The following is a 24,659-nucleotide window of genomic DNA, read 5'->3' as shown; positions in this document are numbered from 1 at the left end:
CAGATCCATTGACAACACATACAGTGTTGTTGAAATGAAAGGGTCTTTGTTTCACCTTTATTTTTTAAAAGCTTTAATTTTGGAATTGTCTTGAACTCAAGAAAAACCTGAAAAAGATATTAGTGTATCCTTCAGCTAATTTCTCCCAGTGATAACATCTTATATAACCATAGTACATTATCAAAGCCAGGAGTTGGCATTGGCATAGTTCTGTTAATTAAATCAAAGAACTTTTTCTCACCTTCGTTTCTGAAGGATTGGTTCATTGGCAGTACTGGAGGAGGTTATTGAGAGGAAGTGACCACTGGTTGACCCTTAAATGGACCCAGCAATTTGGAAGCCCTTATCTCTCCCCTGTCCTTGGAATGCATATCATGCCTACTCTTCCCTTACTGCAGCTTTTTCAAGGATGCAACCTTGAGAGAGTAGGGTGTTGAGATATTCTGGATTGAATATGTGACTGAACCCATAAAGGCTCTATATAAACATTTAAAGTTCTGAGAAGCAGGTGCAGAGATGTGTTTTTTTTTGTGGGGTTGCCCAAGACAAAAAACCTTCTATCTAAATTCCCTTGTTTATTAAACCTGCCAATCTGGACTGGTCTGCCTCTTTCTTTGGTCTTTCCTTGTCTTCCTTGTGTGGGAGCCAATTTCAGATTACACCCAGGAAATTCCTGAGGTTTCAAACCAACAGGTGGAACTCTGGATTAACAGTTCCAGATTTCAATGACAGCTCTTTAAAGATTTTTCATCACTTTCTGGCCACCATTGTTTCCAATTGGAAGTCAGTTTGTTTCATTGTCCTATTCCCCCCAACCTCAACATACACAGGTTATAATGTATTGGTTTTCTCTGGCAGCTTTCAAAATTTTCTTCTGGTCTTTGGTTTTCAGCAGTTTGTGATTACCTACATATGGTTTTTCTTTGTGTTGATCCTTTTTTGAGTTTGTTGAGCTTTTTGGATTTATGAGTCCATGTTTTTCACATTTGGCTATTTTTTTGCCCAGTTATTATTTTTTTAAAACCACTTTCCCTTCTCTGGTTGTACTGTTTCCACTATTTGATATTATATCACAGTTATCTGAAGTCCTGTTCATTTTTCTAACATGATTTTCCTCTCTGTTCTTAAGATGAAATAATTTCTATTGATCTCATTTCAAGTTGATTGACTCATCTGCCATCTTTAGCTTATTGGACTCATACACTGAATTTTTTGTTTCAGCTAGTTTATTATATTTTTCAACTCTAGAATTCCCATTTGACATATTTCTCTGCTGAGATTTCCTACCTATTCGTTCATTGTGAATCAATTTATTTTCCCTTGAGAATATTTATAATTGGTGCTTTGAAGTCCTGTCTGCTAATTGCAACATTTGGGTTATCTCAGCATTGGTTTCTATTCATAGTTTTTCTTGAGTTTGATCACATTTTACTGTTTCTTTACATATCTGGTCATTTAAAAATGTTATACTGGACATTTTGAATGATACGTTGTGAAGACTCTGAATTCTTTGAGGTGTGTTGATTTTTATTCCATCAGACAGTTAGCTTGACTGTATTTGAACTCCAAACACTTTTCACCTTCATAGTGGGCAGCAGCTGAATTCCTGCTCAGTTCTTTTAGTTTTTGCTGCTGATTTTTCAGTGGACCCATTGGGGTTTCCCCTGCACAAGCACAGGTTAGCAGTTAGCCAAAAATTGGCGTGAAGTTTGTATATAGATTTGGGAGTTCGTCCCTTTTGAAGCTTCCTCCTGTTCAGTGTTTTGTCGCTGATTTTTCTGGCTGCTTTGCCCACTTTGCACTCATACCTAAAGCCAGTAAGCCTGTGGCCTTCTGCCTCCATGAGCTGTGCAGTTTGGGAAGTGCCCTCCAGCAAAGGCTTCACAAATCTCTTCCCACAGTAAACTCCCACTCAAGTTCTGCCTGCTTTTGGTCACTCATGCCTTTAAGTACTTCACATACTCTATCTTTATATTTTGTCCAGGTTTTGTAATTGTTCCCTGAGAGTAGATTAGTCTGCTTGAGTTCTCTGCCATGATTGGAATCTACTGTGCTTCTGTATATGTGCCTAAGGCATTATCTTCTGTCCCTCAAGCTGCCATCTGAATCCAGAGCTCTAGTTCCTGATATTGGCAGGTATTGTCAGGTTGGTTGTGGCTTCAGGCTTGTCTCCTGCTTTGGTTTGCACGATATTGTATGTCAGCTCTTTGGTAGCAGGATTTTTCAGAATACTCATTTGCTGTATAGCCAGAAGTAGATCTTTTTATAGCCACAACCCTTAAGATATTCCCTGCTATACCGAGTTCTTTCTTTTCTCTATTTTTTTCAAATTTCTGGACCTAAAACTAAAAATCTCCTTGACCTGGTTTTTTTACTGGTATAATTTGTCACCATCTCTCCCTGTAGTTTTCCTACACTTTTCATATTTTCTCCTAGAGTTTTCCTTTTTAGTTTTCTTTCTCATCCTTGCTTTATTTCTGATTATTAATTCTTTCGTTGCCTTTTCTACTCTTGTCTATTTTTGGCAAGTGAATATTTCTAGAATAAATCTATAGTATGTTATAGTTAGAAAAACCCATAAGGTCAGTTAATCTAACTTAACATTATTTAAAGAGAAACTGAGCCCCTGATAAATTTCACAACTTACTTAGAGTTTTTCAGCTCACTTGAAAAAGCTGGAATAAGATCTGGGACATCTGATTCTTTAGTCTAAAGCTCTTTCCACTGTAAGTTTTTTTTGCAGTTTGCTTTTTTGATTCTGTTTAGGGTTTGGTTTGTTATTCATAGGACCTTTGTTTGTATGATCATAGTAGTGTTAATTCTCTTAAGTACTTATTCCTCAGGCAAGAAGCAGTGGTTTCCATGGGCTCTAGAACACCATGCATGCTTCTAAGGTTGGAGATGATGCCATTCTTAATAAGCTTCACTTCTTACTGAGCCTTTCATTACTCACCCAACTCATCCCTTAGGTAAGGCCTGAAGAAAGGGGGAAACCTGTCATCCCTATCAGTTCTGTAACACTTAGCACATGTTATAACATAAGCAGCTGTGTACTGGTGCCAGGGTCTCACAATTAGTAAAAGACGGTCCTGGAGCATGCCAGCTCACTTTCTATCTACAAAAGAAGACAGACGAGTAAATAATTTCAGTGCTGCTTGCTAAGTATTACTGTAGAGGGTGTTTACGGTGCCTTGGGAGCACAAAGGAAGAGTAGATTCAGCCCTGGGAGATTGTGATCAGGGAATGAGTGCTACCTTGGGGAAGTGATACATGACACATGAGTGGGATACCTGGGTTTGAGCACTGGGTCGGGAAGATCCCCTGGAGAAGGGAAAGGCTACCCACTCCGGTGTTCTGGCCTGGAGAATTCCATGGACCATACAGTCCATGGGGTCACAAAGAGTCAGACACGACTGAGCGACTTTCATTTCATTTTTCATTTCATATGTATATGTATAACTGATTCACTTTGTTGTATCAGTTCAGTTCAGTTCAGTTCAGTCGCTCAGTCGTGTCCAACTCTCCGCGACCCCATGAATCACAGCACGCCAGGCCTCCCTGTCCATCACCAACTCCCGGAGTTCACTCAAACTCATGTCCACAGAGTCCGTGATGCCATCCAGCCATCTCATTCTCCGTCGTCCCCTTCTCCTCCCGCCCCCAACCTTTCCCAGCATCAGAGTCTTTTCCAGTGAGTCAACTCGTCGCATGAGGTGGCCAAAGTATTGCAGTTTCAGCTTTAGCATCAGTCCCTCCAATGAACATCCAGGATTGATCTCCTCCAGAATGGACTGGTTGGATCTCCTTGCAGTATAAGGGACTCTCAAGAGTCTTCTCCAACACCACAGTTCAAAAGCATCGATTCTTCGGCGGTCAGCCTTCTTCACAGTCCAACTCTCACATCCATACATGACCACGGGAAAAACCATTGTATACCTGAAACTAAATCAACTATACGCCAATGAAAATTTTTTAAAAGAATTAATGCTTACTGTGTGAAATCTAAGCTTTGTATTCTGGCCTGTAGTGCTCATTATGTTGTGGCCTCTGCCTGCCGCTCTAACTTTGGCTCGTGCTTCTCTCTTTGTACTTTAGCTCCAGCCGTATAATTTGACTGGTTCCTTGCATGTACCATACCATTTCTTATTTTTGCGCCTTTGCTCTCGTTGCTCCTGCTGTACTGTGTGCTGAAATGCCCTCCTAACCCTTCTGACTCTTTGGTTCACTCTGTCTTTTCAGACTTAGCATAAGGACCCCCTCCATGAAGCCTTTCCTGATCATTCTTGTCCACCCTCCTTCCAAGCTGAGCAAGGTCCCCTTTCTGCTTCTTTGATCCCTAGTGCATATTTCTGCCACAGCCTATGCCTTCTGTTTTAATTATTTGTTTAAATGTCAGTCTCCTCCACTAGTCTCTGAGTGTATCAGGACAGGTGCCATGTTATACTTGTTTTCATGACACAGTACCTAGTATAATAAGAATTCACTAAATGTTTGTGTAATGCATGGATAAAGTATAATATGTAGACATCAGCTGAGAGTGAGTTGGACCTTTAGAGAGTGGTAAATATTTGAAACAGTCGTCAAAATGAGAGGGGAAAAGGCTCTGAACAAGGACTAATAAAAGGGTGGATTATGTATTTTGTCTTTCTGACTCTGTTGCTTATGTCTTAAATATTTTCACTTTCCTTTTTATTCATTAGATTGTGAGTTCTTCTTTATTTCAAACGTACATGTTCAGTTCAGGATTCTGGCTGATGAGTGTCTCTTGATTGCAGATCCAATGGATTTGAACAGAAGCGCTTTGCCAGGCTTGCCAGCAAGAAGGCGGTGGAGGAACTTGCCTACAAGTGGAGTGTTGAGGATATGTAACTTTTTCGAGGCTGTGGGTGTGACTGTGGGTTGTGGTAGTGGCCGTAGGGCAGCTGTTACAGACATTCAGCTGCAGCAGTCATCTATGCTGATAATCAGGGCCACACAGACCAGCGACTGTTGAATGCCAGTTTTGACTACGGAAGAATATTTGAGACATAACATTTGGACGAAGGACCCATACATCTCAGGTGTGCGGACACTGCTGCATGCTGGCTTTCAGAGGAAGCGTGATTTCTCTGTGTCCCAGGGCTTGTTCTTGGTTAGGGTATTTCTTTTTTAATAAACACACATTTATTTTTTTAAAATAATTTTCTTAATTGGATATTCTGTTTTGGGGAAGAATACAAGCTAGTATTGATCCCCCAGGGGTCTTGGGGGTTGGTAGTTGGAGTTTTCATTCATCTAGGAAGCAGGATGAATAATAACTTTCACAGTGATAGATCATTCCATTTAGAAAATAAGAATTATTGCTAAACTAGACTTCGGAATGGACATGGATATTTGGAGACATAGTATCTGATAGAGGTAGTGTCACAAATTAGTGGGGAAGAGGTGGATAATGGTGCTCAGAAAATTGGCTTATTATATGGACAAAAATAAAGTTGGATATCTCCCTTAAACCACGTAAAGCAAAGACAGATTCCAAAGTGAATTTACCTAAATGAAAGGTAAAATACTAAGGCCAGTAAGAAAAAAAATGGAGAATGTATTTGTGACTTTGGGATAAGGATAAATCTATTAAGTAAGATCTCCAAATCATAATCCATAAGGATAACTTTGCCTAATTCATATTTAAAGATTTCCAGTCACCAAATCACCCCATAGTCAAAACTAAAGATAGGTATAGATCAGGAGAAAATATACCAATGTTTAAAACTGACAAAGGATTACATTTATTAGAGATTGAATATAGAAGGAACTACTGCAAATTGGAAAGAAAACACACAAAATAAGAATAGGCAAAGGATATGAATATGTGAAATGTAAAGGGAAAACCAGAATGGCTAATAAGAATATTACCACTTGTAATTAGAGAAATAGAAATCAAAACATTAATGAGTTTCTACTTTGTATTTATTAGTAAAAGTAAGTAAGAGACTGGATGCTCATGGGGAATGAAAACTCATGGGAGATTTCAACTAGGGCATCCATTCTGGAGAACAAATGGGCAACACTTAACTGAAAATAAGTAATATCCGGGATGCAGTGTTGTAGAATTTTTGATCAAATACTGTCTTGAGTTTGAATCCCAGGTATGTCTTTTACTAAAACTGTGCAGTCTTGGTAAGCCACTTTTCTGTGTTTTAGTCTCTTCATCTTTGCAATGGAGATGTTACCTAGAACAGGTTTATTGTGCACCTAGAACAGTGCCTGGCACATCGTATGTGTCACAGAATTGTTAGCTGTTGTTGTCATCGTCTTCCTAGCCGTCACATGTTCATAGCCAGCTTCCAAGATGGCCCTTCAGTGCTCCCTGACTCCTGGTGGTTAAGCCCTTGTGTAGTCCCCTCCCTATAGTGAATAGGGCTGACCTAGGTACCTGATAGGATGTCCTGGAAACGTGCGACTGAGTCAGAAAAAGACATTGAAGGCTTCTGCCTTGTACTCCCTTGGATCACTTGCTGTGGAAGAAGCTGGCTGCTGTGTCATGAGGACACTTATGTAACCCTTGGGAGAGACCCATGTGGAGAGTAACAGGCCTCACTGGTAGACCCCCCAGGTTATCAACCACGTGAGTGAGCCGCTGTGGAAGTGGGTCCTGCAACTCCATTCAGGCCTTTAGCTGTGCATAGCTCTGATCAACAACATGGCCACCGCGTCATGAGAGATCCTGAGTCAGAATCACCTAGCTCCAAATTCTTGACCCAAAGAAACTGAGATAGTTTATTATTTTTTAACAGCTTGAGATATAATTCATATAACTATAGTGTTTATTCGTTTAACGTGTACAACAGTTCAGTGGTTTTTAGTAGATTGTGGAGTTGAACTGTAACTTCATCATAGTTAATTTTGAAACATTTTGGATTCAGGGAACGTATATCCATTAGCTGTCACTCTTTATGTGTCCCCATCTCCCCCAGCTCTAGGCAACCGCCAGTCTTTCTCTTTTAGATTCATTTCATATAGTGTATGCATGGACTGTCATACAACATGTGGCTTTTTGTATGTAGCTCTTTTCACTTAGCATAATGTTTTCAAGGTTCATCTGTGTTGTAGTATGTATCACCATTACATTCCTTTTTATGGCTTAATAGTATTCCCTTGTATGGGTATAACACATCTTTAGTTATCCATGCATCTGTTGATAGATGCTTTGGCTCTTGTGAATAATACTGCTATAAATATTCATATACAAGTTTTTGTATGGACTTATGTTTTCACTTTTCTTCGAGTAGAATTTTTGGTTTGATATGGTAACTCCAGGGCTTCCCTGGTGGCTCAGCAGTAAAGAATTTGCTTGCAATGCAGGAGCTGCAGGTTCAGTCCCTGGGTCAGGAGGAGAAATGGCAACCCAGTCCAGCATTCTTGCCAGGATAATCCCACAGACAGAGGGGCCTGGTGGGGTTCAGTCCATAGGATCACAAAGATTCAGACATGACTGAAGCGACTGAGCACACATGCATGCGTGATAACTCCGTGTTTTACTTTTTGAGGAACTACCAGACATCCAAAACAGCGTGAGACAGTTCCAGTTTCTCCACATCCTTGCCAGTTCTTGTTTCTGTTTTTGACCGTACTGCATGACTTTCAGGATCTTCGTTCCCAACCAGGGATTGAACCCAGGCCATGGCAGTGAAAGCGCCAAGTTCCAACCACTGGACCATCAGGGAACTCCTGCCAATACTTATTTTCTATTTTTTTGATTATAGCTATCCTAATGGTATAAAGCTAGCTGTAATCAAAAAGGCAGTAAGTATTGATAAAAGTGGATGTCGTGATTTTGATTTGCTTTTCCCTAATGCCTAATGTCGAACATCTTTATATATTTTCTTTGGAAAATGTTTATTTAAATCCTTTGCTCATTTTTTCAGCTGAGTTTATCATCACACACACAGACACATACACACATACACACTCTTGTGTAGAATTCTTTATATATTCTGGTAAAAATTCTCTTATCAGATGATTTACAAATATTTCTTCTCATTCTGTGGCTGTTATTAGTTTTAAGCTGCTAAATTTTGAAGTAATTTGTACACAGCAATAGATAACAGATGAATTAAGCTTGTTGCACAGGTCCACAAGGAGTTAGGTGTAAGGAAGTTTATCTATATGTAGTTTGGGTAGCACGAAGCTGAAAACAGCTTAGATGCCTGTCTCTAAAGGAATTGATCAGTAAAAAATGTATACGCATATGATGAAATATTATAAAAAGCAGTCAGATGCAGCTACTAGGACATGATAGACTCCAGGTGAGGAAAGTAAGGAATAGTGGAATTTACAGCAAGAATTAGCTAAGTAAATTGAACACAGAGAACAACAGAAATACAGAAGGCACTTTCAGAGGAGAGTTTATGCCTTACCTCACTAGAGCGGGGTCTGTGGGGGGAAAAGAATGGGACTAGAGTGGGGAGTGAAGGAGGGAAAGAGAAACAGGAGGGTGAATGAGATAATGTGTCCTAAACTCAGGCACTGCTCCGCTCTGTTCTCTGTGCCTGCGGTTCTAAGCACACATCCGGAAGCAAGATCTTACTCTAACGGAATTGACGTTTAGTACCTGTATCAGTTGGGGTAGGCTAAACTGCTGTGACAGCCAAATGGACCATTCTATACAATGAAAGTTTGTTCTCCCTCCTCACTCATGTCCAGGGAAGTTTCAGATTGGGGCAGAGGAAGCGGGGAATCCCTACTCCATGCAGTCATTTAGGCACCAGGCTGACATCAACATTAACACGGCTTCCGAGGTTGCTTGGGGCATCACCATTTTGGTGAGTTGAGCAGAGCTTGGAGGGTTGCTTGGTGGATATGATGGGCAAGCTCTAGAAGTGGCATACTGCCCCTCACATACTGTTAGCTGCAGCTTAGTTGCATGGCTGCCCCTTAATGCAAAGGAGCTTGAGAAATGTACACCCAGGAAGAAGGGGAAATTGAATGTTACTGGGACAGCCATTCTCTCTGCTGCAGTCCTGAAGAAAGGCTCTCTGCCCCCCAGGCATTTGAGAGATACATGGATTTTATTAAAATAATTTTAAGATCTGAAAATCCCAGAGGGACCCCATTCTCTAACTGGGGAGTCTCACCTGAAGTCACTACCAAGTGAGGAATATCTCTTCTCTAGTTGGTTAGTGGCTGTCAGACACAAGGTTAGGCAGGGAGATGAAGGCTAAACTTGTGTCTAGCATCAGCATTTGTGAGAAGAGGTACTTTAGAGAGGAAATAGCTCAGAAAATAAATTTGAAGGCTCTCTAGTTAGCACGGGGCAGAGCTGGAACCTAGGACTCAGTGTTATACCAGGCTCTACACTGCCTATCTGGTCCCCTGGCTTCTTGCCGTAAACCTGTTTTTAAAAGGCCCAAGGGTAGAACATTGTGGTGAGACTGGTAAATTCCAAATAAAGTCTGGAGTTTACTTCACAGAATTATGCCATTGTTGATCTTAGTTTTGAAAAATGCACGTAAGTTTACCGTCAAGAAATCTTTGTGAAGAGTAACGAGTAACTTTGTATGGTCTTCACAACTTTCGGTAAGTCTAAAATTTTTCCAGAATAAAAAGTTTACTTTTAAAAAAGGCCCCAGGGAATATAGGTTGTGGACACTGGATCCCACTCTTAAATTACTACCTTTTGAGTTTATCCTTTCATAAGCTGTGTTGAAGCCAGTCCCTCTCCTCTGAGTGGCAGCAAGTACATTCAACTTCTAGCCTGTTGTCACATCTCTTGTCCGCAGCTGGCTTTTATTTCCCTACGGGTTCAGATTTTAACTTCATTTTTGTGGGGCCCTACACTTGTTTCTTGGGAAGAACTCACTTTAAGAGGCTGTTATGGACTGAATGTTGTATTCCCCCTCCCCTCTAAATTCATTTGTTGAAACCCTAGCTCACAAGTTTGTGGTATTAGGTGGTGGGGCCTTTAGGGGGTGATTAGGTCATGAGTGTGGAACCCTCTAGAATGGGATTAGTCCTTATGAAAGAGACCTAAGAATGATTTCTTGCTTTTTTTGGTCATGTGAAAGCACAGCAAGAAGCTAGCTGTCTGTGAGCCAGGAAACTGGCCCGCTAGTTACCAGGTCTGCTGGTAACTTGATCTTGGTCTTCCTAGCTTCCAGAACTGTAAGAAATATTTTTTATTAAAGCCATGCTATGGTATTTTTGTTACAACAGCGTGAATGGACTGAGAGATTCAGATACTTTGAAAATTTTAAACAATCAAATTTTTTCCCCTTAACAAAAGAATTTATCACCTGTTTTCAAGCAGATATTGAGGTAGAAGGGAAGCAGAGTCTATCCCAGATAAGCTTTATGTTTAGTGGACATTGGTGAAAATGCATGAATTCCTTCTCCCCCCAATTTCTCTGCCTTTACATGTATGAACACAGGACATCCTTTCAGCTGAACAGGCAGAGATCCTGTTCAGCTGAAAGCTGGATGTGATTCCCTAGGCTGGCTGCTAGAGGGCAGTGTGATACATGTTTTCTGGACCGGGGAAACAGGACCCTGGGTCCATGCAGGTTTTTTCAAAATAATAAGCTGTAGAATCTTTCAGGGGCTTCCCTGGTGACTCAGATGGTAAAGAATCTGCTTCCAATGCAGGAGACTTGGGTTTGATCCCTGGGTCAGAAAGGTCCCCTGGAGAAGGGAATAGCAACCCACTCCAGTATTCTTACCTGGAGAATCCCATGGACAGAGGAGCCTGGTGGGTTGTAGTCCATAAGAGTCCAAAGAATCGGACATGACTGAGTGACTAAGCACACACACAGAATCTTTCAAGGATATAGGTGGCTAAATTCAGTTGCAGATTCCTCTACTTCTTATCCCTACCTTAGACCCAGAAATATAATCCTGACTTCAATTTGGTAAAGATTTTCAAGAGACAAACCTACTATTTAGATTTTGAACAGAATCTACCTTACTTGAGCTTTGGAAATCTTTCTCTACATGGAAGACTTATTATTTTTAAAAATTTTAATCATATTCAGACCTTCTTGCTCTCATTCTTTTCCTACTCCTTCTTCAGTTTGAAGTTTAGATTTAGGGAGCAGTGAGCAATACTAAAAACTACAGAGCTGTACACTTTACAAGAGTACATTTTATGGTATGTGAAATATATCTGAAAAAATATGAAGGGAAATAAACAGTAGTGAGCAGAGGCTGTATCTCAAATAGAATATAATTAATTGAGGATACTGATTTGAGAACCCTTAATGCTTTGCCATTGGCTCATTAGCAAGATGGAAAAACTCTGATCTCTTTTTTTCCTCAAGTTTCTTGGAATGCACTGACCTTCTCGGACACAGAGGGCATCATTCCTGTCTAAAGAGGTTACTTTCCCTAGTCAAAGAGTGGGACTAGGGTTAGGGTTTGCCTGGGAAATGCCAGTGAGAAGGCCGAGTCTAGGCTGTGATGTAACTATCTTGAGGCCTGAGTTTTATGTTTGAGTTTGTTAAGACATGTGTATCCTGAATTGTGCATTTCTGCATAGGTTACTTGGGTAGTTTCTTTCTCCCAGTTTCTCTCTCTCTCTTCCTCTTTTTTTTAGTGTTGAGTCCTGTTTTTGGCATAAATATGTCTGGAACTGGCTCAGGGGCAGCTGGACTGACCTGTGAAAACAAGTAGAGATATCATGGGGCCAGGCTGGAGCCGAGTCACATCTCCCCCATGGCGCTGGCCTTTTTGCCATGTGCCAGTGACATTACTTACCTGGAAATGACTCAGTGTCTCCTTTGTACCTGAATATTTTCCTCTGCTCAGTAGAGGAAGTGTGTGCATCTCACATTTGATGCTGTTGGCCTTGGGCTTATACAGGTTCACCCTTTCGGAAAATAAGGGCAGGTAGGAGGTCCTGGTGGTTGTTTGATCTTCATCTGGTGCCTGGGAAGCCATACCCTTGGTGGAGGACAGAGAGCAGTGAGCCGAAAGAGGAATCAGTCTTCTCCCTGCACATTGTATTCAGCACCCTTTGTCAGCTGAGGAACTGAAAGGAGCCACAGGTCAAAATGCAACGATTAGTGCTTAGTGCGCAGGGTCGCCTTCCTTCCTCTTTCTTCTGGCAAGAGGGGTTAACTTGCTCAGACTCTCCCTGAACTGCAGAGGACCCTGGGTTTAAACATCAGACTCCTCTCTCAGTAGCTCTTCCCCCATCCCTCCTCACCCTAGTGGCCGGGTGAGAGGTCAGGGGAGAGTGCTGGGACGGAAGGAGCGCTTACCAGGGCGTTCTCATCGCCTCTGTGATGAGGGTCTCCATGGCGTCGTACTCTGGGCTGAGTTCCACAGTCTTGGAAGCATTGCTTGTTGCGAGTTTCGGCTTGGAGCTTGGCTTTGAAGACCCTGAATGTGCTAGAGGGGCAGTTAACCTTGACTCTTTTTTCCAGGGATTGGATAGGAGGTAGATAAGACATCTGGGAAGAGAGGAATGTATGTCTGGGGAAATAATAGCAGCAGCAACAATGATTTTAATTGCTATCTTTTGTTAAGTACTTACCATGTGTCGGGCATATGTTAAGTGCATACATACCTCACCTCTGTGGTCAGGAAGAGTTCAGAGTCTATAATAGGTGGCTGTGGATTTGGGAAGGCCAAGTTTCTGGATTTCCCAAGAAAAGTGGCACGGGGTTATCTTGGCTGGGTGAATTTTTTTTTTGTTCCCTGCACGCCATCTTGGGATGAGGGAGTTGCTAGGATCTTTATGTGATTCCCTTTGACAGAGGGCTTGGGCACTTTACCCTGGTCACTGTGTCTCCATCAAACTTGGCAGCCCACTTCCCACCCAGGATGGGCGTCTCCTGCTTTGGCCAGCTCAGCTTCTCATGCCTATGCGTAGTGGGCTGCCAGACAGGAGCCAGGAGCCTCCGCACGGTCTGGATATATTTGCTGCATGGGGTAAAAAATATTGCTGTTGGTGTGAGTCTGTAACTCTGAGCCTGTCCAGTGATGCCAAATACAGAGGCAATGGGGCCTTTGCGAGCTTGCTTTGCTGGTCATTTGTGTGCCTGCCTAAATTATGCAGTGTATATTCAGGTCATTTCAAATGAAAATTTATTTCTTCTCTGAAAACAAAAATTTAATTTATTTTATCTCCGTTTGTTTTCACACTCCCCGGTTATCAGGCCGAGACCCGGCAGAGAGGATGTGACACCTGCAGCTGAAGGATAGGGCAAGAGAATTTCTGAATCACCCTGTTAGGTGGCTTGAGGCTCCAGCTTAGAGAGTGTGGTCTTGGGAAACAGGAGCTTGGAAATATGTTTGCTGGAGCGGGTGGGGCAGGGGGATTCTGTTTCTAGGCTGATGTCCCTGATCACTTTGGGGTGAAGATTATGTTTTCATCTACCATCTTAGAAGGGCTTCCCCAATGGCTCAGCAAGTAAAGAATCCACCTTCAGTACAGGAGACGTAGGTTTGATCCCTGGGTTGGGAAGATTCCCTGGAGAAGGCAGTGGCAACCCACTCCATTATTCTTGTCTGGGAAATCCCATGAACAGCAGAGCCTGTGGGCTACAGTCCATGGGGTCTCAGAGTCGGACACGACTGAAGTGACTACCACCTTAGAATAAGATGGCTGTTTCTGTAATATTTGTATAACACTGTGTGCATGTTACTGGCTTCGGGTTGGAGCTGGGCCTTCTAACTTTCAGGAGTGAGTCAGAGGTATGTAGAGGGCCATTCCAAGCCCCCAGAGAATCAGGCTTTAATAGCGGAGAAGCTAAGACAAGATTGGACAAGTGGAATGTCCGATTCTCAATCATTTCACAGGCACTGGATAAGCCTGGCTGCCCTACCTCCTGGCTTGCAGTTAGAGTTCACATCTCCCAAGATGCCTAAGGGAAGAGCTGACCACCCCTGGTTATGAGCAGCATGCAGTCTGTCTTTGCTCAGCACTTATTTGAGGTTAGAGGTCTGAACTAGATGGAGATGCAAGATTATCAGTTAGTCCTTCGCACTGTTGCCTTCTCCAGTTATGTCTCTCAACTGACAGAAGTTGTTCTGAAGTTACTACCTATGGGAAACAGAGCCTTCCTCTGGCCCCTCCCCCCATAGGAAAATCACTCGTTTGCCCATAGTGATTTTGCCACTCACTTGATCCCCTGGCTGCTCTTGTCTGGGTCAGGTTTGAGGACTTGATTGCACTCTGGAGCTTGGAAGTCTCTCTGATACTGGTTGATACAGTCCCTGTAGTCTGGATGCATTACTGATGCAGCGTTTCTCCCCCGAATGTAAACTAGGTTCTGGAAGGCAATCTGATGAGGAGTGGTCAGGTAGTGGTCACCTAAGGGGAGTGAGAAAGTGTGCAAAGGGCCTACTGTCTGTGGGAAGGGCGTGAGATGAAAGGAGCGGATGTGGAGGCCAGCTGGGCAACTGAGCCAAGCCTTTTATATGGAAATAGCAAGTGCCAGAGGGCTTCCCAGGTGGCTCAGGGGGAAAGAATCTGCCTGCCAATGCAGGAGACCCAGGAGACCTGGGTTCGATCCCTGGGTTGAGAAGATCCCCTGGAGGAGGATATGGCAACCCACTCCAGTAGTCTTGCTTGGAGAATCCCATGGAGAGGAGCCTGGCGGGCTATAGTCTGTGGGATCACAAAGAGTCAGACACGACTGTGTGACTGAGCACAAGCACAAGCAGATGCCAGATAAACGCACATTGCCCGCTCTTCCCCTCTGACTTTTAGAGTCATCTCCCCGAGACCTAAAGTCCTTAGTGTGGAGTTCCAGAGTGGCCTTGCAGCCCCTCTTAGGTAATTTGAGCTTTGACAGCCTGGACTACAGAGCTGCTGCTGGTCTAGCCCAAAGCTGAAGGAGGAGGGTTGGCTGGGATAGGGGAGTGGGTGCCCTTCCAGAGGGGTCCTGGCTAGCAGTGTAGCTAGGTATGGCCTGCAAGCCTCTTGCAGGGTCACTTGCCGCTTTTTGCGTTCTGCTGGGTTGGTATTTCCCACGCCTGGGATCTGCCTGGGGGACAGGAGTGCCCTGGTTAGGCTGGGGACAGAGGGATCAGTTTCTGCGTTATGCAGAGTGCCACTCTGCCCCCTATTACCCTGCACCCCGCCATGCTAAGTCTCACCTGAACGGGAGGGCTCCTCTCCATGGTAAGTCCAGGGCTTGTGGCTTTCTCCATAGGTTGTACTGAGGGGAATCCATGGAGGTTTGGGCTCGCTGAAGTAGCTTAGGTGTTGTAGCTGGAGTGGAGCCTTGGGGAGGGTCTCCAGGCGGTATTTAACATCTTCTGGGGCTATTTCATTCTGGGCTTCTGACTCCTGCAAAGCAACCCCCTCTTGCTGCTTCCCCATCGCGGGAAGTTCACTTCTGCCTCTGTTCAGAAGGGTCCTTCTTATCTTCTCCTCATTAATAGTGACAGTTGATGGGAATGGGTCTCCTAGAGTGAGAAGTTGGCAGAAACTAGGCAGGTGCTTCCATCTAGCAAGTTCCTTAAATTCTCTGAGCCACCATGTCCTTATTTGAGAGGATCTGAAATAAAGTACCTAGCATAGTGCCTGGCATGTAGTAGGTGCTTCATAGATAGTATCTTCTCTTAAAATGTTGCTGTTAAGCTATTTTGAGAGGTGCCTGCTGCATCAGTGGCACGTGCCCCTGTTGACTCGACTCTCACCTCACTCCTGACCTTACCTGAGCAGCAGGATGGCTTTTCCTTGGCAGGGCTTGGTGAGCCAGCATCTCTTGCTGGGTGGGGTGGAGGGCTAGGCCATCTGAAGCAGGGTACTGAAATGGGTCGGGTCTTCTGTCCCCAGGAGAGGGAGTGTCTAGAGCAAGGGGAAGAGTCGTGACTGACTCGTTCCCATGATTCTTTGCCATCCACCTCCTGGCAGCCTTCCCTCACCCATTACTGCATTAAGGGAAGGAGCGGGCTGCTGCTGGTAGTATGTCCAGGCAGGACCCAGATTTAGTTTATTTGTGGTTGGATCAGTGAGAACTAGGTGGGGGCTTTCTCTGCACATGAGGACATGCAGCATTTCAAAAGCAGCTCTTTTTCATGAGCATTTCAACTCTCTGTCTCTCTCTGTTTTGGCCTCGGGAGTAGTGCTGGCTCGGGAATGGTGGACTCACTGAAAGGTGGGTGGAGCCCAGATAGGCGGTTACTGGCTCCAGGGCTTGGTGTGTTTGTGGTGCTGTCTGTGATTCCTAAGGGGTGGAGGAAAGAGTGGTCCAGGAGCCCAGGAAGGTGAGAGCCCCGAGGGTTTTGTTCCTTGCCTGCTTCTGAAGCTGTGACTAAGGATACACCCCCATGGGGCCTCTGGAAGGTCCTCCAGATCCTCAGAGATGGCGGAAGGTAGCCTCTTTTCTTGGAGAAGGAAATGGCAACCCACTCCAGTGTTCTTGCCTGGAGAATCCCAGGGACGGCGGAGCCTGATGAGCTGCCGTCTATGGGGTCACACAGAGTCGGACACGACTGAAGTGACTTAGCAGCCTCTTTTCTGGCTACACTGACTCAGCATTTGAATTTTGAGGGTGGCAGATGGGGAGAGGGTGGGCTGCTGCTCATTCTAAGCACCTTTTTGACGGGTGAAGGAAGAACATTTTTGACTGGCCAGCGTGAGATGGAGGAGGAAGGGCAGGGTATGTGGTGTCCTTAGGGTGGAGAAAGAGGCTGCTGAAGGGCCGTTTTACCTCTGGTAGGTAGTGGGGAGCAGGTAATAGCTCTGTGAGAGGACTTCCCTGGAACCATCACGGTCTGGGTGAGTCCTGGGCCAGAACCATCCCCAGGACAGGGAGTGTCCTGTGCCCTCTTCTGTCCGCCTTACGTCAGAGCGCAGAAGAGAGGTGGGCGCTTTGGGGACAGGTATGGGAGTAGGATGGCAGTCCTGGGGCGGGTGACTGGACCCTCACCCCCAGTGACCTGAGTCCACAGAGAGGATGCAGGTGGGCACTTGGCCCACTGGCTTTCTGGGCTGTGTTGCCACCAGCTTCTCTGCCTGACCCTGTCCTCTGTCCCTTGCTCCCAGCTGAGTGCCCGTGCTTTGGCATATTGGCATGGTTCTGAGCTCTGGTGACTTAGAGTGCTGTGGTCTGCCTCCATAAATGTGAGAGCCACTGCACTGGCTTTGCAGGGGAAGCGGGGGCTGCTGTGTTCCTAACACAGGAACAGGCTGCTCTGGCTGCAGCTTGGGAGGGGTGGGCATGGGTCTGCTTAGGCCTGGTGTCTGCTGCCAGCCTCAAGTCCCACTCTGGATCTCTACTCTGTGTGTGAAGTGTGTGAGCCCAAGCTCCAGTCCTTCAGATGCCTGTCCTTTCCTGTCTTCTTCTGCACACACACACACACACACACACACACACACACTTTCACACCCACACACCCACCAGGTGTCTTGAGACAGAAGATTGACTGGCATCTTAGCTGTATAGATTTGCCAGTGGCTGACACTCTTTCAGAACCTGTAATCACAAAACAGTAATCTCAGAGTTGGAAAATACCTTAAAGGACTTCATACACTACCCTCTATCACACCAGTTAATTTAAAAATATTTTCCATCAGTTCAGTTTATTAGCTCAACTGCTGTCCCAACTTCTGGTCTCATGGAGGGGCAGTGCTATTTGTCTTAATCCTAGAATCAAAGTTGGAAAGTGTTATAAAGAGATCTAACCGTCACACCCACTCTACTGCCGGAGTTCAAAGGCAAGTCGTATTTGTGGGAAGGGCCACACCCACCCGTGTTTAAGCACTCTCCTCCCTGTCCCCACCTCCTGGGACAGAATGTGTTCCATTCGTGGGCAGCTCCAGCGACATTCATTTGTGTTTCCTGAGGCTTCTCCATTTGTCTGCGTTCTCCGTTTTGGGGCTCACAGAAATAGACTCAAAACCCCTTCTCTACCCAACACTTTGATTGTGTTGGACACACTTTTTCCCATGCCCTACCTGCTTCCCCCCCTGGAGCCATAAGGTTACGGTAATAGGAGGAGAGTTATGTATTGAAATTTGTGTAAGGAAACAAAAACAATTTTTATATAATATGACTCTTCATACTTAGAGGGTTTAATTGTGTTTACAGATGCTTCATACTGGGACTCTTCCCTCCCTTCACACCCAATCCAGCGGCAGAACTAGGCATGACCACCCAGCTAGAGGCCGACAGGAGAGGAGGAGGCGGGAGGAGAAGGATGAAGGTCTGGGGAGAGGACCATGGGGTCACAGGGGGTCTGGAGGCCTGCTCAAGTTAACCCTGAAGGGCGGTCTCAGGCTGGGCCAGAGTCATAAACAAAGAGCAGGAGAACGCAGGAGGTGGGAGGAGCTATTTACTCAATAGTCATAAACAAAGAGCAGGGGAACGCAAGAGGTGGGGGGAACTATTAAACAGACTAGCCCGGCCAGCGGCCAGCGTGGCCTCATGCTGGAGAGGAGTTAACTTGTGAGTCACAATGTGAGGAGCCTTTTGATGTGCACTAAGGAGAACGTGCTGACGAAGGCAAACTCAAGCGACCTCCTGAGGTGCTGGGAGACACCCAGGTTACGGGGAAGAGGCTGGAAGGGCCTGTCTTCCCACTTCTGCTTCAGAACTCAGAACGTGGACTCACGGGATTTCCCTGGAGGTCCAGCAGCTGAGACTCCATGCTGCCGAGGCAGGGGGCTGGGTTCAGTCCCTGGTCAGGGAATTAGATCCCACATGCCACAGCTAGGAGTTTGCATGCCTCAGCTAAAGATCCCATATGCCACAACAAGGGTCAGAGACCTTGTATGCTGCAACTAAGAGCTGGCACAGCCAAATAAATAAAATATTAAAAATAAAAGAATACAGACTTGTGCTCCCGCTCCCAGGCATGCTGCTGCTCGCCCGTTCAGCCTTTCTCTGGGTCTCCATGGCACTTTGGACCCAACATTCATCATGCTGTTTTATGAGTTGTGAGCTCCTATGGCCGGAACTCTTATTCATTTTCTGATTATTATTTATTATTTGCTTATTCAGGTCTCTTACTCACTTTCAAATCTCCAGCTTGTAGCCTGAGGCACTACACCTCAGAACTAATAGCTTTCATTAATTTGGGCTACTATGCACCAGGCCTCTCCATACATTAATCTCATAAAAACCGAACAAATTTGATGCTAGTATTTTCATTTTGCAGATGAGGAAGCTGAGGCTAAAGACCACAGCGCTACCAAAGCCTATGCTGTCTGTACAGTTGAATGAATGAGTCTTGAGGGAGTTGCTCTAGGTGAGAACAGGCCAAAGTGGGCTCAGTGCTTTCAGGTACCCCCACTCAGCTTAATCTCTGACCAGCTTGCTAACTGATTATCATGTCTACAACATGAGGTGAATGCCTAATTAGCACATGGACCTCCTGTTACATATTCATGAAGTGGCTCTGCCAGCCATCCCAGGCCCAAGGACAGGGAGTTTGTAGCTTTTGTGGGAACCAGGGATGGGAAGCATGATTTTCCCATTGTTGGCAGGGAACATGGAGGATATTGGGGTCACCTGGGAGGTAGGCTGAGGACGAAGCCTTGCCTGCAGGATGTGTCCAGTCTCCTCAGTGTTCTGTCAAGGGCCTTGGGGCCTGACCTGTGAGCCCTTCCCCTGTACAGTCTGGACTTCTCACATCCTTTGGTCCAATGCTTGGTTCAGGCCTCTGTGCTTTTCCAAGCTGCCTTTTCTGCCCTGTTCTTCCTTCCCCAAGCAGAACCTTCTCCCTTACTCTCCTTCAGGTCCAAGCTCAGATGTCATTTCCTTTGTGGAGTTTTCCCTGGCCTCCTAGCTATGGGCAGAGAGGCAGAATGAAATGCCTCCTCTTCAGGCTTACCCCTGTAATACTTGTTCATATCTGACTCTAGTGTTATTCTCTTCATATGATAGTAAACATGGCTTTTCCCCCCAGCCTGACTTAGAACTTTCTAAAGTCAGAGACCACAGTCTGCAGCATCCAACATGAAACCTGGCCTAGGCTTCACTAAATAGGAAACACTCTTAATAAATATTTGCTGAATTCAACTAAATGCTTGGTTGAGGTTTCATAAGACCTGGGCAAATGTGAACTTCCAGAATTCAACAAGTGATGTGCAAGTATAGGTAGAGCGTTTTTGGAAATCTTTGTAAGGATTTTGTGATTCGTATTTTTCCTTGTCATCATAATCCTCTCCTGCGGGAGGCAAAGGGGGATAACAATAACAGTTTGGCCAGGGTTTCCCAGGTGGCACTAGTGGTAAAGAACCTGCTTGCCAATGCAGGAGCCGTAAGAGATGCGGGTTCGATGCGTGGGTGGGGCAGAGCCCCTGGAGGAGGAAATGGCAACCCGTTCAAGTATCTTTGCCTGGAGAATCCCATGGACAGAGGAGCCTAGCAGGCTACAGTCCTTGGGGTCACAACGAGGCGGACACAACTGAAGTGACTTAGCACGCACATGCCTGCTGGGAGAGCCTGGCATTAGGCTGGAGGGGAGATGGTGGAGGCGTGCGACTGAGCCCAAGGGCCAACCAGCCAGACCAGGAGCTGCTTGAGTGCAGGACATGACTTCCTCTGCCTCCAGCAGGGTCTGGCCATGTGCTTCGTGTGGGGGCAGGCGGCAGGTCCCTGAGAGTGGGAAGGCATGCAGGAAAAGCCCGTGTGCCTGCCGGTTTCTCTTCCCACGGATCTCACACTGCTCTGTGGGGTAGCTATTGCTGTCCGAGTCCCCCTCATGCCACCACTCTTGGTTCCTGGTGTAGACAGTGGGCGGTTGTATATTACCTTACACCCAATTTGTATTAACTTCTCTAAATGACAGAAGGTCTAGAAATTCCCTGACTTCTATGACTCCATTGTGTTTAGTAGCTCAGTCCTGTCTGACTCTTTGTGACCCTATGGCCACCAGGCACCTCGGTCCATGGGATTTTCCTGAAAAGAATACTGGAGTGGGTAGCCATTTCCTCCTCCAGGGGATCTTTCCGACACAGGGATTGAACCCCGATCTCCTGTGGCTCCTGCATTGCTGGTGGTACTTTCCTGTTGAGCCACTGGGGAAGCCCCTTGACTCCACTCCCATCCCAAAGAAACACAGTGGTCCCTATACCTCTGTGCATAGGTATCCTAACCTAGATGGGTAGAGAAGAAGGGTTTCCCTAGGAACCTTGCTCAACCAGGCAGTGGCATGAGAATTGATCCAGGAGTTCTGTGACCCCCAATTTGGGCTCTGACTTCCCTCCTTCATTTCTTAGGTTGAGGGATGTGTGTATGTGTGTGTGTGTGTGTGTGTAGTGTCTTCATTTATTGAATTTTGCAGTTCAGGCTAGGGAGTCAGCTGGGAAAAAGCAGGTGTAAAGTAAAGGGGAGAGAGAGGCTTTGTAGAGGGCAGAGGCCACACCTCAGAACCAGAGAAGGCAACCCGCTGGGTCGGGCTGCCCTGCTGCTCTGGGCATGGGTGGATGCAGACTGCTCTGTGTTGCCACCTGCTGGGCACATGTGGAAACAACACTTTACTCCCTCTGGCTACCTACCCTTTTGCTGAGTTTTCTACAGTATCTTCTGTAGGTTCCTTTGGTCAAGCATTTCCTCTGATGGAAAGGACCTACTTTCCCTCTCTCCCCAGGCAGGACTGTCAAAAGACACCTCTGCTCTGGCCCAGGAGAGCCTAAAGGGAGTAACTCTGGGAGCAGGTAGAGAAATTGCTTATCTCCATACTTGGAGTTTCTCTACCTTCTTCCCAGGCTCTCTGGGAACCTGAACTTGGCTGTGATTAGGGAGAGCGTTTAGTTTATCATCCCAACCAGGACCACTGTGAGAGTGAACGGCATGTGACCTGTTAATACCTGTGCTGAGACAGCGGGTGTAAACCAGGCCTCTCCCAGGTCAATGATTGGAATTCATGGTGGCCTGGTTGGTTCTGAGGGCCTTGCTTTTCCTGCCAAGGTCAGGTGTGGGAGGTGAGGGTGGCCGGCAGAGGCCGCTGCAGCTCTAACTGTAGGTGCAGGTCTTGCTGTCTTTGGGGCCCTCTTGGACGCTCGGACTGTGGGGGAGCAGAGAGCTGGTTGTGGTGGGTGAAGCTGGGTATGGTAAGGGCTGGGGTCCCCTGAGTGACAGTGTAACAGAGAGTGAAGTCCATCCAGCTCATCTGAGCCTGATTTACAATGTGATGAGAGGGCTGTGTGCACCCTCTCCTTGGGGTTGTAGCCCAAAGCCCCGAAGCCCAGTTTCTCCCTGTAGTTCGTGGGTTGGACTGTGCCTCCCCTGAGTCCTGGCAACTCTCATCCTGCCCCTTCAGGCAAAGACTGGGCAAGTGGTCTCTGGAGCTGGTCCTGGAGACTGGTGCCCTCCTAGGTGGATGAGCACTTGACTGGAGGGCCCATGGATACCCTGGGCTGGGGGCGGGGTGCGCCCTGGGATGTCTGGAATTCTCTGTCAGACTGGCCTGACTGACCTGCAGTTGGGGAACACAGAGCAGCGTGGGATCCTGAGAAGGAGAAGGGCTCCCCTGGAAACGTGCAGCCCGCCCTCCTCTCACCCAGCTTGAAATCTGGCAGCAAGACCCTACTTCCCTCTTTTCCGTCTGGGGGACTTCCCTCCCTTGGACCCTAAGGGCAGGGTTGGGAGACCCTGTTCCTTGGGAGGAAGGAATTTCTGTGGTGGGACGGGGTCCTTCCCCCTACTCTGGCCTGGGGAAGGCCTCCCAGCCCCACCCCACTGCATCTTCCCTCCCCACCCACCTGAAGGGAGAAGCCAGTGTCTGACTTTGCAGAGCCCGTCTGGGTGATCATGCCCCTGCTCCTTGCCCTTTTGTGCTCAGTGACAGCGAAGGGGAGGCGTTCTTAGCAGGCTGTGGGGTGTGCTGCCAGCCTAAGCAGAGAATTCTGGAGCAGCAATGGGTATCCAGGGCAGCCTTGGGATTGCCATGGCAACAAGCGATAGTGGTGGGGAGGCGGGGTTGGAGCTGAATTCCTGGGGTGGTCAGAGAGGGGCGAGAGGGTAAGGAGAGAGAAACCCCCCGAAGCCTCCTGACAGAGGGCAGTGTGCCTCTGCTTGTTGCCCTTGGTCCGTCAGAGCCCACACTCCTGGCATGGTCCATGAAGGCGCCCCGCTGAGCCTAGGCAGAGCGGAGCAGTGGCTGCTCTTGAGGGGAGTGGGGGAACCAAACTCAGTGGCAGAGATTTGTTTTCTAGATCCATCTGAAGAATGGCCATGGGTTTTAGACTGCTCCAGCCGGCTTCCTATCTGGGGGACCCTGAGCCATCAAAGTTAACCTAGACTAGCAACCGGGGATCAATTCCATGCCTGTAATGTGCTTTCCAACTACCCCTTAACAAAAAGCAGTCTGTTTGGAAAAATGAAAGGAATGAAAATGCTTTTTTGATCTCCGGGGCCACTGGGCCAGTGAGACCCCTCCCTCCACGGCGTCCTTGCCCACTCCTCATTCATTACCTCTACAGATTTGGCAAGCAGGGGTTAACCCTTCAAGGGTTGGGTTTGTGGTGAGGGGTGGCTGCTGTTGCCTTCTCCAGACAAGCCCTCCTCCCAGACAGTTTTCAGGAGTGCAGAGTGGGCCAAGTCCAGTGCCTGCCAACCTCCTCCCCACCCTCCCTCTGGCTGCCAAATCTGACTTTGATTAGCGTGTGGAGGGGGAAGAAAGCAGGAAAATAGAATATTAAAATCTTAATTCAATTTAAAGCACTGTCATTCACAGGCATGCCAAACAGTGAGATGACTAATTATTATGCAAATGAGGCAGATAGAAAAGTGATTAATAATTGCACAAATTAAAAATTATTGTAAACATCCTGTGACGAGCGATAAGTCCGTTGGAGAGGCGAGGGCGGTGGGCTGGGGAGGCCATGGTAGAGCCGGCTCCTGCATCCTTATTTCCTCATTAGGAGGATTTAATTAGCGCCCGATGATGGGGCTCAGTGCTGCTAGGGACAAAGGAGTGGGGGCTGGCCGTGCTGATCTGCAGGCCCCCTCCTGCTCCTCCTCAGCGCCTGGAGGCTGCGCTGGACTGGCTGGACAGGGGTGGAGGTTGGGGACGCAGGCCAGTCACCCTGAAGGGATGGGCAGCTCCTCTGCTGCCTGTACCGGCTGCTCCCTCAGGTCTGGGTCGGAGATGATGGAGACAGGCCTCTGGGTGGTGGGCATATCCTGGTTCAGCCATGCAGTCCAAGTGAAGGGACATGCAGAGCAGTCCTGGAAGTTCAAGTGAGGTGGACAGGTGCACAATGTTACCTGGATCCAGGGTTCCCCAGTTCTGGGGGGTGGGGCACGGAGGAACTAACTCAGTTCCTTGAGCTGAGTGACTCTTCTCGAGTCCACACCTCCCCAGATGGGCGTGCGTAGCAGCTGCTTCAGTGGCCAAGCTCCTCTGGCCTGGCTGCACCACTGGGGCTGTCTAGGGCAGGTCGCTCTCCATTGGCTGAAACAGGGCAGCAGCTGAATTTTCTTTAACAAAACATGCCCACTTGCTGGAGCGCAGCCGCCTCCCACCGCCTCTGGAGCCCAGAGCCCTGAGCAGGTGTGGATGGGGCTGGGACCAGGCCTGGGGCAGGTGGCTGATCCATGCCACTGCTCTCCCCCAGTCCCCATGGGCCTCAGGGAGGTGGTCTTCCATGTCCAGAGAAGACCACAGAAAAGGCCAACAGGTCAAGAGTCGGGTGAGGCGCTCTGATCACACAAAGGGGCAGTGCATGCTGGAAACAGGGAAGGCTCCTGGGGAGGGCTGGGGTTGGGGGGATGCAGAAA

The 24,659-nt window shown here is 46.9% G+C and overlaps 2 protein-coding genes across 2 annotated transcripts in view; one reads left to right on the top strand and one right to left on the bottom strand.

The window, feature by feature from the left end:
• The window catches only part of BUD13 (BUD13 spliceosome associated protein), a 32,126-nt gene extending 24,991 nt beyond the window's left edge, over positions 1-7,135 (top strand). The window contains exon 10 of the mRNA XM_055423071.2: positions 4,776-7,135. Coding sequence (XP_055279046.2) covers positions 4,776-4,869 — 94 coding nt within the window. The 3' untranslated portion in view covers positions 4,870-7,135. The remainder of the gene's footprint in view (positions 1-4,775) is intronic.
• A 4,375-nt stretch (positions 7,136-11,510) lies between these two features.
• Positions 11,511-15,829, bottom strand: LOC148775555 (uncharacterized). Its single transcript, XM_088843448.1, has 7 exons — positions 15,642-15,829; positions 15,079-15,271; positions 14,101-14,290; positions 12,750-12,897; positions 12,234-12,425; positions 11,728-11,913; positions 11,511-11,627 (listed from the first exon to the last, which is right to left on the bottom strand). Exons 1-7 carry the CDS (start codon positions 15,825-15,827, stop codon positions 11,511-11,513), a joined length of 1,212 nt encoding a protein of 403 aa, XP_088699574.1. The 5' UTR covers positions 15,828-15,829.
• Positions 15,830-24,659: the final 8,830 nt, after the last annotated feature.

The sequence above is a fragment of the Moschus berezovskii genome, chromosome 14 (genome assembly GCF_049115385.1).
Source record: "Moschus berezovskii isolate FMDL1 chromosome 14, NW_MosBer_1.0, whole genome shotgun sequence".
In the NCBI taxonomy this organism is placed as follows: domain Eukaryota; kingdom Metazoa; phylum Chordata; class Mammalia; order Artiodactyla; family Moschidae; genus Moschus; species Moschus berezovskii.
This window is presented reverse-complemented; position numbering and strand designations above follow the sequence as displayed.

Bases quoted from the DNA above. Each gene is read 5' to 3' on its own strand.
- LOC148775555 (XM_088843448.1), bottom strand. From the start codon at position 15,827: ATGGCAAAGAATCATGGGAACGAGTCAGTCACGACTCTTCCCCTTGCT. The intron at 12,426-12,749 runs GTAAAGTGCCCA...CTCTCTTCCCAG, and splicing joins ATGGAGACACAGTGACCAGG to ATGTCTTATCTACCTCCTAT. The intron at 11,914-12,233 runs GTAAGCGCTCCT...TCCTCCACCAAG, and splicing joins GAGGCGATGAGAACGCCCTG to GGTATGGCTTCCCAGGCACC.